At 50.6% G+C, this 20,023-nt stretch overlaps 1 protein-coding gene across 1 annotated transcript; it reads left to right on the forward strand.

The window, feature by feature from the left end:
- Nucleotides 1–1,092: 1,092 nt before the first annotated feature.
- LOC107307440 (uncharacterized) lies at nucleotides 1,093–18,854 on the forward strand. Its single transcript, XM_085533463.1, has 10 exons — nucleotides 1,093–1,264; nucleotides 5,101–5,185; nucleotides 6,669–6,875; nucleotides 7,992–8,198; nucleotides 8,909–9,166; nucleotides 10,140–10,293; nucleotides 15,180–15,289; nucleotides 16,454–16,567; nucleotides 16,651–16,800; nucleotides 17,554–18,854. Exons 2-10 carry the CDS (start codon nucleotides 5,108–5,110, stop codon nucleotides 17,662–17,664), a joined length of 1,389 nt encoding a protein of 462 aa, XP_085389589.1. The 5' UTR covers nucleotides 1,093–1,264; nucleotides 5,101–5,107; the 3' UTR covers nucleotides 17,665–18,854.
- The last annotated feature ends 1,169 nt before the right edge of the window (nucleotides 18,855–20,023 follow it).

The following is a 20,023-nucleotide window of genomic DNA, read 5'->3' on the forward strand; positions in this document are numbered from 1 at the left end:
AGGACCCCACAGACCCCATAAGACCCTATAAGACCCCATAGGAACAAATAGGACCCCATAAGACCCCATAGGAATCAATAGGACCCCATTAGAAGCCATAAGACCCCATAAGAACCCGTAAGACCTCATAAGACCCCATAGAAACCAATAGGACTCCATAGGAATCAAAAAGACCCTATAAGACTCCATTGACCCCATAAGACCCCATAAGATCCCATAGGACCCCAAAGGAATCAATAGGACCCCATAAGACACCAGAGACCCCATAGGAACCAATAGGACCCCATAGAACCCAATAGAACTCCATAAGACCCCATAGGACTCCATAAACCCCATAGAAATCAATAGGATAATTAGAAACCATAAGACCCCATAAGAACCAATAGGACCTCATAAGACCCCATAAGACCCCATAGAAACCCATAGGATCCCATAAGACCCCATAGGAATCAATAGGACCCCATAGAACCCCATAAGAGACCCCATAAGACCCCATAGGACCCCATAAGACCCCATAGGAACCAATAGGACCCCATAGAACCCCATAAGAGACCCCATAAGACCCCATAGAACCCATAGGAATCCGTAGAACCCCATAGAACCCTATAAGACCCAATAGGAACCAATAAGACCCCATAAGACCCCATAGGACCCCATAGGATTCAAGAGGATCCCATAGAACCCAATAGAACCCAATAGAACCCCATAGGAACCAATAGGACCCCATAAGACCCCAACAGAACCCAATGGGATCCCATTAAACCCAATAGGATGCCATAAGACCCCATAGGACCCCATAGGAATCAATAGGACCCCCAAAAACCCCATAAACCCCATAGGACCCCATAGAACCCATAAGTCCCTATAAGACCCCATAGAACCCCATAAGATCCCATAGGACCCCATAAGACCCCATAAGACACCATAGAACCCCATAGAACCCCATAAGACCCCATAGGACCCCATAGGAATCAATAGAACCCTATTAGACACCATAAGACCCCATAGAACCCCATTAGACCCCATAAACCCCATATGACCCCATAGGACCCTATAAGACCCCATAGGACCCCATAAGATCCCATAGGACCCCATAGAACCCCATAAGGGGAAGGAAGGAGCCCCAAATTCCCCTTATTAACCAATCAAACGAAGCTTTTCCTGGTCTTTCAACCAATCAGAGCTCTCCTCCAGCCCTCATTTGCATACGGCTGAGGCAATAGTTACACAGCACTAACGGCTTCATCCTATAGGAGGATATAGGGTGAGACTATGGGGTCTATGGGGTCTTATAGGGTTTTATGGGGTGTATGGGGTCTTATGGGGTCTCTATGGGGTCTCTATGGGGTCTTATGGGTTCATATGGGGTCCTATAGGGTCTTATGGGGTTCTATGGGGTCTTATTAATTCCTATGGGGTCCTACGTGGTCTTATGGTTCCTATGGGGTCCTATGGGGTCTTATAGGGTCCTATGGGGTCCTATGGGGTCCTATGGGGTCTTATGGGGTCTATGGGGTCTCTATGGGGTCTTATGGGGTCTCTATGGGGTCTTATGGGGTTTTATGGTGTCCTATGGGGTCCTATGGAGTCTTATGGTGTCTATGGGGTCTCATTGGTTCCTATGAGATCCTATAGATTCCTATTGGTTCCTATGTGGTCTTAAGGGGTCTCTATGGGGTCCTATGGGGTCTTATGGGGTCTTATGGTGTCCTATGGGGTCTTATGGGGTCTCTATGGGGACTTATGGGGTTCTATGGGGTCTTATGGGGTCTTATGGGGTCCTAGGGGATCCTATGGTGTTTCATGGGGTCTATGGGGTCTTATGGGGTCCTATGGGGTCTCTATGAAGTCCTATGGGGTCTTATGGGGTCTCTATGGGGTCCTATGGGGTCTCTATGGGTTCTTATGGGGTCTATGGGGTTCTATGGGGTCTCATGGTGCCTATGGGGTCTCATTGGTTCCTATGAGATCCTATAGATTCCAATTGGTTCCTATGGGGTCTTATAGGGTCTCTATGGGGTCCTATGGGGTCTTATGGGGTCTTATGGGGTCCTATGGGTTCCTATGGGGTTTTATGGGGTCTATGGGGTCTATGGAGTCTATGGGGTCTGTGGGGTCTTATGGGGTCCTATGGGGTCTATGGGGTGTTATGGGGTCTTATGGGGTTTTATGGGGTCTATGGGGTCTTATGGGGTCCTATGGGGTCTTATGGGGTCTCTATGGGGACTTATGGGGTTCTATGGGGTCTTATGGGGTCTTATGGGGTCCTAGGGGATCCTATGGTGTTTCATGGGGTCTATGGGGTCTTATGGGGTCCTATGGGGTCTCTATGAAGTCCTATGGGGTCTTATGGGGTCTCTATGGGGTCCTATGGGGTCTCTATGGGTTCTTATGGGGTCTATGGGGTTCTATGGGGTCTTATGGTGCCTATGGGGTCTCATTGGTTCCTATGAGATCCTATAGATTCCAATTGGTTCCTATGGGGTCTTATAGGGTCTCTATGGGGTCCTATGGGGTCTTATGGGGTCTTATGGGGTCCTATGGGTTCCTATGGGGTTTTATGGGGTCTATGGGGTCTATGGAGTCTATGGGGTCTGTGGGGTCTTATGGGGTCCTATGGGGTCTATGGGGTGTTATGGGGTCTTATGGGGTTTTATGGGGTCTATGGGGTCTTATGGGGTCCTATGGGGTCTTATGGGGTCTCTATGGGGTCTTATGGGGTCCTATGGGGTCCTATAGCATCTTATGGGGTCCTAATGGTTCCTATTGATTTCTATGGGGTCCTATTGATTCCTATGTGGTCTCTATGGGGTCTATGGGGTCTATGGTCTCTATGGGGTCATATTGGTTCCTATGGGGTCCTATGGGGTCTTATGGGGTCTCTATGGGGTCTTATGGGGTCTATAGGATCTTATGGGGTCTTATGAGGTTCTATAGAATCTATGGGGTCTTATGGAGTTGTATTGATTCCTATGGGGTCTTATACGATCCTATGGGGTCCTATGGGGTCTTATGGGGTCTGTATGGGGTCTTATGGGGTCAATGGGGTCTTATGGGGTCCTATGGGTTCTATGGGGTCATATGGGGTTCTATGGGGTGCTATGGGGTCTTATGGGGTCTTACAGGGTCTTATAGGTTCTATGGGGTCAATGGGGTCTTATGGGGTCTAATGGGGTCCTATGGGGTCTTATGGGGTCTTACAGGGTCTTATAGGGTCTATGGGGTCTTATGGGGTCTTATGGGGTCCTATTGCTTCCTATTGATTCCTATGGGGTCATATTGCTTCCTATGGGGTTTTATGGGGTCTATGGGGTCTATGGAGTCTATGGGGTCTGTGGGGTCTTATGGGGTCCTATGGGGTCTATGGGGTGTTATGGGGTCTTATGGGGTTTTATGGGGTCTATGGGGTCTTATGGGGTCCTATGGGGTCTTATGGGGTCTCTATGGGGACTTATGGGGTTCTATGGGGTCTTATGGGGTCTTATGGGGTCCTAGGGGATCCTATGGTGTTTCATGGGGTCTATGGGGTCTTATGGGGTCCTATGGGGTCTCTATGGGTTCTTATGGGGTCTATGGGGTTCTATGGGGTCTTATGGTGCCTATGGGGTCTCATTGGTTCCTATGAGATCCTATAGATTCCAATTGGTTCCTATGGGGTCTTATAGGGTCTCTATGGGGTCCTATGGGGTCTTATGGGGTCTTATGGGGTCCTATGGGTTCCTATGGGGTTTTATGGGGTCTATGGGGTCTATGGAGTCTATGGGGTCTGTGGGGTCTTATGGGGTCCTATGGGGTCTATGGGGTGTTATGGGGTCTTATGGGGTTTTATGGGGTCTATGGGGTCTATGGGGTCTTATGGGGTCCTATGGGGTCTTATGGGGTCTCTATGGGGTCTTATGGGGTCCTATGGGGTCCTATAGCATCTTATGGGGTCCTAATGGTTCCTATTGATTTCTATGGGGTCCTATTGATTCCTATGTGGTCTCTATGGGGCTATGGGGTCTATGGTCTCTATGGGGTCATATTGGTTCCTATGGGGTCCTATGGGGTCTTATGGGGTCTCTATGGGGTCTTATGGGGTCTATAGGATCTTATGGGGTCTTATGAGGTTCTATAGAATCTATGGGGTCTTATGGAGTTGTATTGATTCCTATGGGGTCTTATACGATCCTATGGGGTCCTATGGGGTCTTATGGGGTCTGTATGGGGTCTTATGGGGTCAATGGGGTCTTATGGGGTCCTATGGGTTCTATGGGGTCATATGGGGTTCTATGGGGTGCTATGGGGTCTTATGGGGTCTTACAGGGTCTTATAGGTTCTATGGGGTCAATGGGGTCTTATGGGGTCTAATGGGGTCCTATGGGGTCTTATGGGGTCTTACAGGGTCTTATAGGGTCTATGGGGTCTTATGGGGTCTTATGGGGTCCTATTGCTTCCTATTGATTCCTATGGGGTCATATTGCTTCCTATGGGGTTTTATGGGGTCTTATGGGGTCTTATGGGGTCCTATGGGGTCTTATGGGGTCTTATGGGGTCTATGGGTCTTATGGGGCCTTATGGGGTCTTATGGGGTCGTATTGGTTCCTATGGGGTCCTATGGGGTCTTATGGGGTTTATGGGGTCTTATGGGGTCCTATGGGGTCCCATGGGGTCTTAAGGGGTCTTATTGCTTCCTATAGGGTCTAATGGGGTCCTATGGGGTCTTATGGGCTCTCAATGGGGTCTTATGGAGTCGTATTGGTTCCTATGGGGTCCTATGTGGTCTCTATGGGGTCTTATGGGGTCTTATGGTGTCCTATAGGGTCCTATGGGGTCCTATTAATTCCTATGGGGTCCTATTGTTTCCTATGGGGTCTTACGTGGTCCTCCAAGGCCATAGAGTTGGAGGGCCGGGGGGGAGAGGAGGCTCCTCCAGGATCATAGAGTTGTAGGCTGAGGGGATATTAAGTTCTCCAAGGCCATAGAGTTGAATGGTAAGGGGGGATAGGAGCCTCCTCCGAGCCCCATAGCTTAACTAGGCCTCTAACACCCTCATTCAGCCCTTAATTAACCCAATTAAACCCTTAATTAACCCAATTAAGCCCTAATTAACCTCATTAGAGCTAAGATGGACAATGAGGCCTTCGAGATGGGACCCGAGGAACCCGTCGGGTCCCAGAAGAGAAAAGATGGACACCATAAAGAGGTAAGGATTGGGGTGAGGCCTAGCGAGGCCTAGTGAGGCCTAGTGACAACTCTATAGAGTTCCTATGGGGTCTTATGGGGTCTCTATGGGGACTTATGGGGTCCTATGGGGTCTATGGGGTCTCTATGGAATCTCCCCATAGAGACCCCATAGAACCTCTATGGGGTTCTATGGGGTCATATGGGGTTTATGGGGTCTAATAGGGTTTTATGGGGTCCTATGGAGTTCTATAGGGTCTTATGGGGTCCTATGGGGTTCTATAGGGTCTTATGGGGTCTCTATGGGGTCTCTATGGGGTCAATGGGGTCCTATGGGATCTTATGGGGTTCTATGGGGTCCTAGTGGGTTCTATGGGGTCTTATGGTTTCTAAAGGGGTCCTATTGATTCCTATTGGGTCTTATGGGGTCTCTATGGGGTCTCTATGGGGTCCTATTGATTCCTATGGGGTTCTATGGGGTCTCATTAGATACTAAGGGGTCTTATGGGTTCCTATGGGGTCCTATGGGGTCTTATGGGGTCTCTATGGGGTCTTATGGGGTCTACAGGGTCCTATGGGGTTCTATGGGGTCCTATGGGGTCTTATGGGGTCTATTGGGTCCTATGGGGTCTCCATGGGGTCCTATGGGGTCCTATGGGTTCTTATGGGGTCTTATGGGATCCTATGGGGTCTTATGGGGTCCTATGGGGTCTTATAGGGACTTATGGGTTCTATGAGGTCATATGGGTTTCTATGGGGTCTTACTAGTGAGACCTAGTAAGGCCTAGTGAGTCCTAGCGAGGCCTACCTAGGCCTACCTAGGCCTGTCATGGCCAACCTTGGCTTGGATTGGATTGGATTGGCCTAGCACGGCCATCTTGGGCCTACCTTGGCCTGGATTGGATTGGATTGGATTGGATTGGATTGGATTGGATTGGATTGGCCTAGCACAGCCATCTTGGGCCTAACTTGGCCTACCTTGGCCTGAATTGGATTGGATTGGATTGGATTGGATTGGATTGGCCTAGCACGGCCATCTTGGGCCTAACTTGGCCTACCTTGGCCTGGATTGGATTGGATTGGCCTAGCACGGCCATCTTGGGCCTACCTTGGCCCACCTAGGCCTGGATTGGATTGGATTGGATTGGATTGGCCTAGCACAGCCATCTTGGGCCTATCATGGCCTACCTAGGCCTGGATTGGCCTGGATTGGATTGGATTGGATTGGATTGGCCTAGCACGGCCATCTTGGGCCTAGCATGGCCTACCTTGGCCTAGCTTGGCCTAACTAGGCCTAACTCGGCCTAACTAGGCCTAGCATGGCCTACCTTTGCTTACCTTGGCCTAACTAGGCCTAACTAGGCCTAGCATGGCCTACCTTGGCCTAGCAGGGCCTAACTAGGCCTAACTAGGCCCAATTAGGCCTAACTAGGCCTAACTTGGCCCACTTTGGCCCGGTTCGGCCTATGTAACCCCCCCTTTCTCCCCTCCCCCCCATATCCAAGATGGCGCCCGAGTGGGGCAGGAGATCCCTATGGAAGCTGTTCGGCCTCTGCCTGTTGGCCGGCTCCATTACGACCGCCGTGGGGCTGGGAAGCTTGAGCGTCATCTATAGGAAGGCGATTAACGAGCTGCGTGTAAACGAGGTGGTTAATGAGGTGGAGGGGGACGAAGGACGGCTCTGGTTCGTGTATAGGATGGGGATGTCGGAGGTAAGTGGATGGGGGGGATATGGGGTGGGGGGAGGAAGTGGGGGGGAAATAAGGGGGGAAGAGGAAGTAGGGGGGATATAGGGGGGAGATAGGGGGGGAAGAGGAAGTGGGGGGGATATAGAGGGGAAATAAGGGGGGGAAGAGGAAGTAGGAGGGGATATAGGGGGGAAATAAGGGGGGAAGAGGAAGTGGAGGGATATAGGGGGGAAATAAGGGGGGAAGAGGAAATAGGGGGGGATATAGGGGGGAAATAAGGGGGGAAGAGGAAGTAGGGGGGATACAGGGGGGAAATAAGGGGGGAAAAGGAAGTGGGGGTATACAGGGAGGAAATAAGGGGGGAAGAGGAAGTAGGGGGGATATAGGGGGGAAATAAGGGGGGAAGAGGAAGTGGGGGGATATAGGGGGGAGAGGAAGTGGGGGAGGAAGGGAGGAGGAAGTGGAAGTGGTAAGGAGGAAGAGGAAGGGAGGGAGGAAAAGGAAGTGGGAGGGGAAGGGGAAGAGGAAGTGGGGAGGAAGAGGAAGGGAATGGGAAGAGGGAGGGGAATAAGAGGGGGAAGGGAAGAAGGAAGAGGAAGAGGAAGAGGAAGGAAAAGACAAAGTGGGAGGGAAAAGGAAGTGGGGGGGGGAAGTGGGGAGTAAGTGGGGAAGAAGTGGGAGGGGAGAGGAGAGGAAGTAAGAGGGGGAAGGGAGGAAGGGGAGAGGAAGAGGAAGTGGGGGGGGTATAGAGGGGAGAGGAAATGGAAGGGGAAGAGGAAGCGGGAGGGGAGAGGAAATGGACTTATGGGCTTATGGGGTCCTACAGGGTCCTATGGGGTCTTATGGGGTCTTACGGTGTGCTATGGTGTCCTATTGGTTCCTATGGGGTCCTATGGGGTCTTATGGCATGCTATGGTGTCTTCTGGGGTCTTATGGGATTCTATGGGGTCCTAAGGAGTCTTATGGGGTCCTATTGCTTCCTATTGATTCCTATGGGGTTTATGGGGTCCTATGGGGTCTTATGGGGTCCTATGGGGCTTATGGGGTCCTATAGGGTCCTATGGGGTACCTTCTTCCTTTCCTATGGGAAGGGGAAGGGGAGGGGGAAGAGGAAAAGGAATAAGCCCATTTGCTTTCCAGCCACAACGCCACCCCGGAGGTGAAATCCAATGGGCGACGTACCGGCTGGATCCCAAGCGTTATCCGGATCGAGAAGCTCGCGTCTTCGCTCAAAGCCTCCACGAGCATCAAGCCAAAATGAGCCTGGCTTTAATCAGGATCAAACCTGGAGCGCTCCGGGTCCCCCACTGGCATTTTAATGCCAACGTCCATGGCTACGTGGTGCAGGTAGGCCGCAGCCTTTGGTTTTGCTTCCACTTCCTCTTTCTCTCTTCCACCTTTAAGAATATACATCCTTTTCCTCTATGGCTTCATTTAGCCCTTATTCCCCTACCTTGTAATCCATTTACCTCGCGGGTCTACCCTAAAACCCTATAGGATTTGGCCATTTTATATAGGAGCGGCCCATGTTAATTGGGGGTAGCCTTTGGTTTTACTTCCACTTCCTCTTTCTCTTTTCCACCTTTAATCCTATACTTCCTCTTCATCCTTGGCCTCATCCAACCCTTCTTCCCCCATATTATAATCCCCTTACCTCGCGGGTCTACCCTAAAATCCTATAGAATTTGGCCATGTTATATATAGGGGCGGCCCATGTTAATTGGGGGTGGCCTTTGGTTTTACTTCCACTTCCTCTTTCTCTCTTCCGCCTTTAATCCTATACTTCTTCCTCCTTGGCTTCATCCAGTCCTTCCTCCCCCACCTTATAACCCTTTACCTCATGGGTCTACCCTAAAATCCTATAGGATTTACCCTATATTCTATAGGGCACAACATGGATCTTGCTTTTCGTCCCACTTCCTCTTTCTCTCTTCCGCTTTTGACCCTATACTTTCGATTCCTCTTTCGCCTTATCCATCCCTTCTTTCCCCACCTTATAACCCCTTTACCTCGCGGGTCTACTCTAAATCTAATAGGATTTCCCCTATAATCTATAGGGCACGGCCTGGATCGGCATCGTCACCCCAACCAACGTCACCACCTACCGAGCCGAAGTCGGCCAGGTCCTTTTCTTCCCCCGGAACGTTCTTCATTGGATCCAAAACACGGAGGACGGGGGGCAAGGAAATAAAAGCCGGACCCCAAAAGAACTTGTCCTCGTTCTCTTTTATGGGACCCACGAGGAGCTGAAGACATTGGAGGTGGATGAGGCCATTAATGGGACCCCGAATGAGGTCTTAATTGAGGCTTTACAGGTATGGGGGGGGGGGGTGGAAAATGGGGGGTTTGGGGGTTTTTTGGAAGGTCCTAGAAGGGATTGAAGGGATTGAGGTGAAAGAGGGGACCCGGCCGGTTAAAATGGTGGTGGTTGCGTCTCTCTATCACGTTCCTTTGAGGAGATATAGGGTTTTATATGGGATGGTTGGGTGTTTCTATGAGGTTCCATTGAGGAGATATAGGGTTTTATATGGGATTTGGGTCCTGGAAGGTTAATAATGGGGATTTGGGGTTGTCCCATTGGGTTCTATGGGGGATTTGGGTCCTGGAAGGGGGATAAGAAGGAACTTGGGTCCTGGAAGGTTAATAATGGGGATTTTGGGTCTTCCCATTGGATTCTATGGGGGAGATATAGGGTTTTATATGGGATTTGGGTCCTGGAAGGTTAATAATGGGGATTTGGGGTCGTCCCATTGGGTTCTATGGGGGATTTGGGTTCTGGAAGGGGAATAAGAAGGAACTTGGGTCCTGGAAGGTTAAAATGGAGGTGGTTGGGTGTTTCTATGGGGTTCTGTTGAGGAGATATAGGGTTTTATATGGGATTTGGATCCTGGAAGGGGAAAAGGGAGGTAATAGGGTCTTCCCATTGGGTTCTATGGGGATTTGGGTCCTGGAAGGGGAAAAGGGAGGTAATAGGGTCGTCCCATTGGGTTCTATGGGGTTTTGGGTCCTGGAAGGGTAAAAGTTGGTAATAGGGTCTTCCCATTGGGTTCTATGGGGCATTTGGGTCCTGGAAGGGTAAAAGGGAAGTAATAGGGTCATCCCATTGGGTTCTATGGGGGATTTGGGTCCTGGAAGGGTAAAAGGGAAGTAATAGGGTCTTCCCATTGGGTTCTATGGGGTTTTGGGTCCTGAAAGAGGAAAAGGGAAGTAATAGGGTCGTCCCATTGGGTTCTATGGGGGATTTGGGTCCTGGAAGGTTAATAACAGAGTTTTTTTGGGTCCTGGCAGCTTCATAGCGTTCAGGATTGGATTGGAAGCTTCCAGAAGGTCCCGATCCTACAAAGCTTGAACCACCCCATTAATTTAAGTCAATTAGTGCGGGATGTTAATTACACCCAGGCGGATAACGAGCAAATATGGCGGTATTTATATGACCTCAAAGGTAAGGACCTCATAGACCCCATAGGACCCCATAAGACCCCATAAGACCCAATAGACCCCATTAGACCCCATAAGACCCCATAAGACCCCATAAGACCCAATAGACCCTATAAGACCCCATAAGACCCCATAGACCCCATAAGACCACATAGACCCCATAGACCCCATAAGACCCCATAGACCCCATTAGACCCCATAAGACCCCATAGACCCCATAAGACCCCATAAGACCCAACAGACCCCATAAGACCCCATAAGACCCCATCGACCCCATCGACCCCATAGACCCCATAAGACCCCATAGAACCCATTAGACCCCATAAGACCCCATAGACCCCATTAGACCCCATAACACCCCATAGACCCCATAAGACCCCATAAGACCCCATAGACCCCATAAGACCCCATAGACCCCATAAGACCCCATAGAACCCATAAGACCCCATAAGACCCCATAGACCCCATAAGACCCCATAGACCCCATTATTACCCTTCCAGGACCTTAAAGACCTAATAAGACCCCATAGACCCCATTAAACCCCATTATTCCCCTTCCAGGACCTTAAAGACCCCATAAGAGCCATAGACCCCATTATTATCCTTCCAGGATCTTAATAACCCCATAAGACCCCATTATTCCCCTTCCAGGACCTTAAAGACCCCATAAGACCCCATAGATCCCATTACTCCTCTTCCAGAACCTTCTCAACCCCATAAGACCCCATAAGACCCCATTACTCCCCTTCCAGGACCTTAAAGACCCCATAAGATCCCATTAGACCCCATTAGACCCCATTATTCCCCTTTTAGGACCTTCTCAACCCCATAAGACCCCATAGACCACATAAGACCCCTTAGACCCCATTAGACCCCATTAGATCCCATTAGACCCATTATTCCCCTTCCAGGACCTTCTCAACCCCATAAGACCCCATAGATCCCATTGTTCCCCTTCCAGAACCTTCTCAACCCCATAAGACCCCATAAGACCCCATAGACCCCATTACTTCCCTTCCAGGACCTTAAAGACCCCATAAGACCCCATTAGATCCCATTAGACCCCATTATTCCCCTTCCAGGACCCATAAGACCCCATAAGACCCCATTAGACCCCATTATTACCCTTCCAGGACCTTAATAGACCTCATAAGACCCCATTAGACCTCATTAGATCCCATTAGACCCCATTAGACCCCATTATTCCCCTTCCAGGACGTTAATAGACTCCATAAGACCCCATTAGACCCCATTAGATCCCATTAGACCCCATTATTCCCCTTCCAGGACCTTCTCAACCCCATAAGACCCCATAGACCCCATAAGACCACATAGACCCCATTATTCCCCTTCTAGGACCTTCTCAACCCCATAAGACCCCATAGACCCCATAAGACCCCATTGACCCCCATTATTCCCCTTCTAGGACCTTATAGACCCCATAAGACCCATAGACCCCATAGACCCCATTAAACCCCATTATTCCCCTTCCAGGACCTTAAAGACCCCATAAGACCCCATAGACCCCATTATTACCCTTCCAGGATCTTAATAACCCCATAAGACCCCATTATTCCCCTTCCAGGACCTTAAAGACCCCATAAGACCCCATAGATCCCATTACTCCTCTTCCAGAACCTTCTCAACCCCATAAGACCCCATAAGACCCCATAGACCCCATTACTCCCCTTCCAGGACCTTAAAGACCCCATAAGACCCCATTAGATCCCATTAGACCCCATTAGACCCCATTATTCCCCTTCCAGGACCTTCTCAACCCCATAAGACCCCATAGACCCCATAAGACCACATAGACCCCATTATTCCCCTTTTAGGACCTTCTCAACCCCATAAGACCCCATAGACCACATAAGACCCCTTAGACCCCATTAGATCCCATTAGACCCATTATTCCCCTTCCAGGACCTTAAAGACCCCATAAGACCCCATAGATCCCATTGTTCCCCTTCCAGAACCTTCTCAACCCCATAAGACCCCATAAGACCCCATAGACCCCATTACTCCCCTTCCAGGACCTTAAAGACCCCATAAGACCCCATTAGATCCCATTAGACCCCATTATTACCCTTCCAGGACCTTAATAGACCTCATAAGACCCCATTAGACCTCATTAGATCCCATTAGACCCCATTAGACCCCATTATTCCCCTTCCAGGACGTTAATAGACTCCATAAGACCCCATTAGACCCCATTAGATCCCATTAGACCCCATTATTCCCCTTCCAGGACCTTCTCAACCCCATAAGACCCCATAGACCCCATAAGACCACATAGACCCCATTATTCCCCTTCTAGGACCTTCTCAACCCCATAAGACCCCATAGACCCCATAAGACCCCATTGACCCCCATTATTCCCCTTCTAGGACCTTATAGACCCCATAAGACCCACAGACCCCATAGACCCCATTATTCCCCTTCCAGGACCTTAATAGACCCCATAAGACCCCATAGACCCCATTAGATCCCATTAGACCCAATTATTCCCCTTCCAGGACCTTCTCAACCCCATAAGACCCCATAGACCCCATAAGACCCCATTAGACCCCATTATTCCCCTTCCAGGACCTTCTCAACCCCATAAGACCCCATATACCCCATAAGACCCCATTAGACCCCATAGACCCCATAAGACCCCATAAGACCCCATAGACCCCATAAGACCCCATAGACCCCATTATTACCCTTCCAGGACCTTAAAGACCCAATAAGACCCCATAGACCCCATTAAACCCCATTATTCCCCTTCCAGGACCTTAAAGACCCCATAAGAGCCATAGACCCCATTATTACCCTTCCAGAATCTTAATAACCCCATAAGACCCCATTATTCCCCTTCCAGGACCTTAAAGACCCCATAAGACCCCATAGATCCCATTACTCCTCTTCCAGAACCTTCTCAACCCCATATGACCCCATAAGACCCCATAGACCCCATTACTCCCCTTCCAGGACCTTAAAGACCCCATAAGACCCCATTAGATCCCATTAGACCCCATTAGACCCCATTATTCCCCTTCCAGGACCTTCTCAACCCCATAAGACCCCATAGACCCCATAAGACCACATAGACCCCATTATTCCCCTTTTAGGACCTTCTCAACCCCATAAGACCCCATAGACCACATAAGACCCCTTAGACCCCATTAGATCCCATTAGACCCATTATTCCCCTTCCAGGACCTTAAAGACCCCATAAGACCCCATAGATCCCATTGTTCCCCTTCCAGAACCTTCTCAACCCCATAAGACCCCATAAGACCCCATAGACCCCATTACTCCCCTTCCAGGACCTTAAAGACCCCATAAGACCCCATTAAACCCCATTATTACCCTTCCAGGACCTTAATAGACCTCATAAGACCCCATTAGACCTCATTAGATCCCATTAGACCCCATTAGACCCCATTATTCCCCTTCCAGGACCCATAAGACCCCATAAGACCCCATTAGACCCCATTATTACCCTTCCAGGACCTTAATAGACCTCATAAGACCCCATTAGACCTCATTAGATCCCATTAGACCCCATTAGACCCCATTATTCCCCTTCCAGGACGTTAATAGACTCCATAAGACCCCATTAGACCCCATTAGATCCCATTAGACCCCATTATTCCCCTTCCAGGACCTTCTCAACCCCATAAGACCCCATAGACCCCATAAGACCACATAGACCCCATTATTCCCCTTCTAGGACCTTCTCAACCCCATAAGACCCCATAGACCCCATAAGACCCCATTGACCCCCATTATTCCCCTTCTAGGACCTTATAGACCCCATAAGACCCATAGACCCCATAGACCACATTATTCCCCTTCCAGGACCTTAATAGACCCCATAAGACCCCATAGACCCCATTAGATCCCATTAGACCCAATTATTCCCCTTCCAGGACCTTCTCAACCCCATAAGACCCCATAGACCCCATAAGACCCCATTAGACCCCATTATTCCCCTTCCAGGACCTTAATAGACCCCATATGACCCCATAGACCCCATTAGATCCCATTAGACCCCATAAGACCCCATTAACTATTGGAATAGATGGGTTGCCAAATAGTGATCTATTCGAAGACATAGGGGCTCAATAGGGAACCGTCGGGGTTGCCAAATAGTGAGCAATTGGAAGCTATAGGAGCCATTGGAATATATAGCTGACAAATAGTGATCCATCGGGATAGATAGGTGCCAAATTGTGATCCATTAAGGTTAATGACCCCCATTAACCCCCATTATTACCCTTCCAGGACCTTAAAGACCCCATAAGACCCCATAATTACCCTTCCAGGACCTTAATAACCCCCATTAACCCCCATTTTACCCTTCCAGGACCTTAATAGACCCCATAAGACCCCATTGACCCGATTATTACCCTTCCAGGACCTTAATAGACCCCAAAAGACCCCATAGGACCCCATAGGACCCTATAAGATCCTATAGACCCCATAAGACCCCATAGACCCCATTATTACCCTTCCAGGACCGTAAAGACCCCATAAGACCCCATAGACCCCATTAGACCCCATTGACCCCCTTTATCTCCCTTTTAGGACCTTAATAGACCCCATAAGACCCCATAGACCCCATTATTCCCCTTCCAGTACCTTAATAACCCCATAAGACCCCATAGACCCCATAAGACCCCATTAAACCCCACTATTACCCTTCCAGGACATTAAAGACCCCATAGACCCCCATTATTACCCTTCCAGGACCTTAATAGACCCCATAAGACCCCATAGACGCCATAAGACCCCATTAGACCCCATTCTTCCCCTTCCAGGACCTAAATACCCCCGTATAATCCCATATTCCCCTTCCAGGACCTTTCCTTTAACCTTCCAGGACCTTTCTATCCCCCTTAGGTTCCCCTCCGGCACCATTTAATGGCGGAGTTTTCCATTGGGCTCCGTATCGACCTGCCAGGACCTGGATGGAACCAATGAATCTCATTTACATCCAGTCGCTCCTTCAGGTAACGCCTTTAAGCTGCCAGGACCTTGGAGGGGTCGGTTGCCAAATAGTGTGCCATTACATTACATAGGAAACCGGTGTTGCCAAATAAGGAGCCATTGGCATAAATAGGAGCCCATCGTTGCCAAATAGTGAGCCATTAAAAGACATAGGAAACCATACTTGCCAAATAGTGATCCATTCGATTACATAGGAAACCAGAGTTGCCAAATAGTGAGCCATTAAGTTACATTGGAAAGCGTAGTTGCCAAATAGTGATCCATACGATTACATAGAGCCCCATAGCTGCCAAATAGTCATCCTTAGACCTCCATAGAGCCCCATAGACCCCCATAGAGCCCCATAGAACCCCATAGAACCCCATAGAGCCCCATAACCCCCCATAGGACCCCATAGAGTCCCATAGCCACCGCATAGGACCCTATAGACCCCCATAGAGCCCCATAGGGATCCATTAGACCCCATAGACCCCCCATAGGACCCCCATAGAGCCCCATAGCTGCCAAATAGTGACCCATGGAGCCCCATAGGACCCCATAGACCCCCATAGCCACCCCATAGGACCCTATAGAGCCCCATAGGACCCCATAACCCTCCACTGGACCCCATAGAGCCCCATAGCTGCCAAATACACACCCATTAGACCCCATAGAGCCCCATAGGACCCCATAGAGTCCCATAGGACCCCATAACCCCCCATAGAACCCCATAGAACCGTCATAGCGATCCCATAGGGCCCCATACCTGCCAAATACAGACCCATTAGACCCCATAGAGCCCCATAGGACCCCATAGAGCCCCATAGACCCCATAACCCCCCATAGAACCCCATAGAGCCCCATAGCTGTCAAATAGTGATCCATTAGCCCCCATAGCTGCCAAATAGTGATCCATTGGACCCCATAGGACCCCTACGACCCCCATAGACCCCCCATAGGACCCCCATAGAGCCCCATAGAGCCCCATAGAACCCCATAGAGCTCCATAGCTGCCAAATAGTGATCCATTGACTCCTATAGAGCCCCATAGGACCCCATAGCCACCCCATAGATTCCCATAGAGCCCCATAGAGCCCCATAGACCCCCATAGGACCCCATAGACCCCCCATAGACCCCCATATAAACCTATATAACCCTATGTGATCCTATATATAACCCATTGCAGCACCCCGATCCTCTCACCATAGCCACCCTAAGGATCTTCCCTAACGAACTTGGCCAACCCCATTATCATCTTAACGCTAACGAGCTGGCTTACGTCCTCCAAGGCTGTGGCAAGGTAAGGCCCTATATTGTATATAGGGGATATAGGGGGGTGGGATGCAAATGAGGCTTAATGAGATCATGAATATGCAAACGCAGGCCGGCCTGGTGTTGGAGAATGGGGAGAGCCTGAGCTTCGAGGTGGAAGTGGGGGACGTCCTATTCTTCCCTATGGGGAGCCAGCATTACTTGAAGAGCGGGTGCCCCGAAGGGATCCTATTGGTGCTGGGTTATAGCACCGGGAATATGGTGGGTCTATGGGGTCTATATGGGGTTCTATGGGGGGCTATGGGGTCTATAGGGGTCTATGGGGCTCTGTGGGGCTCTACGGGGGGCTATGGGGTCTATATGGGGTCCTATTGGATCCAATTGGGTCCTATGGGGGCTCTATGGGGTTCTATGGGGTCCTATTGGGTTCTATGGGGCTCTATGGAGCCTTATGGGGTCTATAGGGGTCTATGGGGGTCTATGGGGCTCTATGGGGGGTCTATAGGGGTCTATGGGTCACTATTTGGCAGCTATGGTGTCTATGGGGGTCTATGGGGGTCTATGGGTCTCTATGGGGCTCTATGGGGTCTATATGGGGCTCTGTGGGGCTCTATGGGGTCCTATGGGGGTCTGTGGGGGTTTATGGGGTGTCTATGGGGCTCTATGGCGTTCTATGGGGGTCTATGGGGCTCTATGGGGTTCTATGGTGTTTTATGGAGCTCTATGGGGGTCTTTTGGGGTCTGTGGGGCTCTATGGGGGGTCTATAGGGGTCTATGGGTCTCTATGGGGGTCTATGGGGGGCTATAGGGCTCTATGGTGTGCTATGGGGTCTCTATGGGGTTTATGGGGTCTCTATGGGGCTCTATGGGGTAACTATTTGGCATCCCTGGCCCTCCATTCATTCCAATGGATCCCTATTTGGCAACTATGGGCCTCCATTCGTTCCTATGGAAGACTGTTTGGCAGCTCAGAGCCTCCATTCATTTTAATGGCTCACTATTTGGCACCTATAGGAACTCCAAACCCAGCGCCTCAATCGCTACTTCCGGTCTCTCCCGGCCGCCATCTTGGCTCGCCTCTTCAGTACGGATCTAGAAAAGACCCGGATGTTGCTCCGGGATTAATTAAAGCTCATTAATTAACGCTTGTAACTCATTAAACAGATGGCAACGCATTGATTGTATTGAGACGGTCCTCCAGGGCAATAGAGTTGGACGGGGTAGAAGAGACTTCCGGGTTTAGAGAGGCATAAAGGGACTTCCGGGTTCCGAACGCTTCCGAACGGCTCCGAGGGTTTCCGAAGCCCGAAGAAACCCGGAAGTCGAGCGGAGCGGCTCCGAACTGGACCCGAGGGGCTCCGAGCGCATCCGAGTGCACCCGAGTGGTTCCTAAGTCGACCCGAGCGCTTCCGAAAGGATCCGAATGGTTCCGAAGCCTGAAGAAACCCGGAAGTCGCTCGTAGCGACCCCGAACGGCTCCGAACTGGACCCGAAAGTTTCTGAATGTTTCCGAAGTTGACCCGAGCGCTTCCGAACGGAACCGATACCGGAAAAACCCGGAAATCGCTCGTAGCGATCCCGAAATGGACCCGAGCGTTTCCGAAAGGTTCCGAACAGCTCCGAACCCGACCGGAAGCCGCCTGTAGCAACCCGGAAGTCAACCGGAAGTCGCTGGGAGCGGTTCCGAACCCGACCCGAGCGGTTCCGAATAATTCCGAAGGTGAAATCGAAGGAACCCGGAAGTAAACCGGAACTCGCTCCGAAAAGACCCGAGCGCTTCCGAACGGAGACGAAGTGGATCTCGGAGCAAACCGAAAGTAAACCGGAAGTCGCTTCAGAACGACCCGAGCGCTTCCGAATACTTCCGAAGAGAGCCGAACCGGACCGGAAGTCGCCAGACCAACCCGGAAGTAAGCCGGAATACCCCTCAGAAGGCTCCTCCGGCAGCCGAACCGGCTCCGAACACCAGCCGAACTTCGGCTTTTTTCGGCTTTTTTCGGCTCTTTTCGGCTCTTTTCGGTTCCGGTACCGGGGATGGAGAAACAAGGGCGGGTGGATTGTCCGGCGTTACCGCCCGGGTGGAAGAAGGAAGAAGTCCACGCCTCACTTTGGCCTCAAGACTACTAAGCTGCAAGGCCTCTTGGCCAGGCTCTGGGCCTCCCTCCAGGCTGTTTTACCTTAAGGCCTCTAAGCATCCTGGGCAACCTCTAAGCCTTTAGGCCTCCCCCTATGCCTCTAGGACAGCTTGCAGGCATCTGTGCCTCCAGGTGTGTTCTCCATTACAGCTCTAAGCCTTCCTTTGTGCCACAAATGTTCATGGACTCGTGGTCTCTTTTTTGGCCTCCCTCTGTGCATCAGGCCCTCAAAACCTCAGTGCTTCCAGTCCAGCCCTTTAGTACCACAGTTCACGGCACTGTGGGATGGCCTGAGTGGCCAACTCACACTCTTGGCCACCCTCCATCTCCCGTGGCTCCCACACCAACCCCACAGCACCACCCACACTAAGCCCTGTCCCACAAATGCAGCTGCTGCCGCTCAACAATTCTTATTGGCTGAAAGCAGGAGAGTTGAGAGATCCAAAGGGGTTGTGAGATCAGATGTTGGGGCTGGAAGGCAGAGCATCTGCAGCTTTCGTTCCTCACTGAGTCCTTTCTATTGGGAAAGGAGATGGAGGGAGGTGAGAAGATGGAGGGCAGGGATGTGGGGTAGGAACCCACCTTGATGCTGATGTCACGGCTCCGTGCCTGCAGCTTGTTACCTGGGACTCAGCCGTGTCAGCACGTTCCTCTGCCTCATCCAGCATGTGCTGTGCCCTGGGGAACTTGGCCAAGTTGGCCTGCTTGTCCTGTGGCTTAGCCCCGGTCCCCACCCCGGTTCCCCCGTTCCCCCCACCAAACACCCACCCAACTCATCCCCGCAGCTCCTCCCTCCCCCCAACCAGCCTCGAGGCGGGCAGAAAGTTATCGACATCTCTTCATTGAATGATCAATCCCTAATTAAAACCCTCTGGTAGACATCAGAGTTTAGGGGTTTTTAGTGTTTATTAGGTTTTTTTATGGTTTTTAGGTTTTTTTAGGGGTTTTTAGGTGTTTTTAGGGGTTGCCGTGGATTTCCAATTGGTACACGCAGGTGTATTCCGCGTTCCCCCAGTTGCTGCGTACATCCATTTTAATCCTTTTGTAGGACTGAAGGGGCTTCTCCTGCCAATGCAAAGAGGAAAGGCTTCGTTATGGGCCGGAGGGGGACCAGTGCCCCATAGTGCCCCATAGCTCCCACTGTTCTCCCCATAGATCCCAAAGCATCCCATAGATCCCATAGTGCCCCATAGCTCCCACTGTTCGCCCCATAGATATAGGTAAACCTAATACACAGTCAATGATTTCCTGGAATTCTGATCCATATTCAATAGTTGTTTAGCATGCAGACCCCTCTCTTGTTATCACTGATCTTATCAGTGTGGGAATCAAATGTTGTTTGTGCCTTT

This window comes from Coturnix japonica, unplaced genomic scaffold (genome assembly GCF_054131305.1).
Source record: "Coturnix japonica strain WE unplaced genomic scaffold, WE-NBRP24 Scf061, whole genome shotgun sequence".
Classification (NCBI taxonomy): domain Eukaryota; kingdom Metazoa; phylum Chordata; class Aves; order Galliformes; family Phasianidae; genus Coturnix; species Coturnix japonica.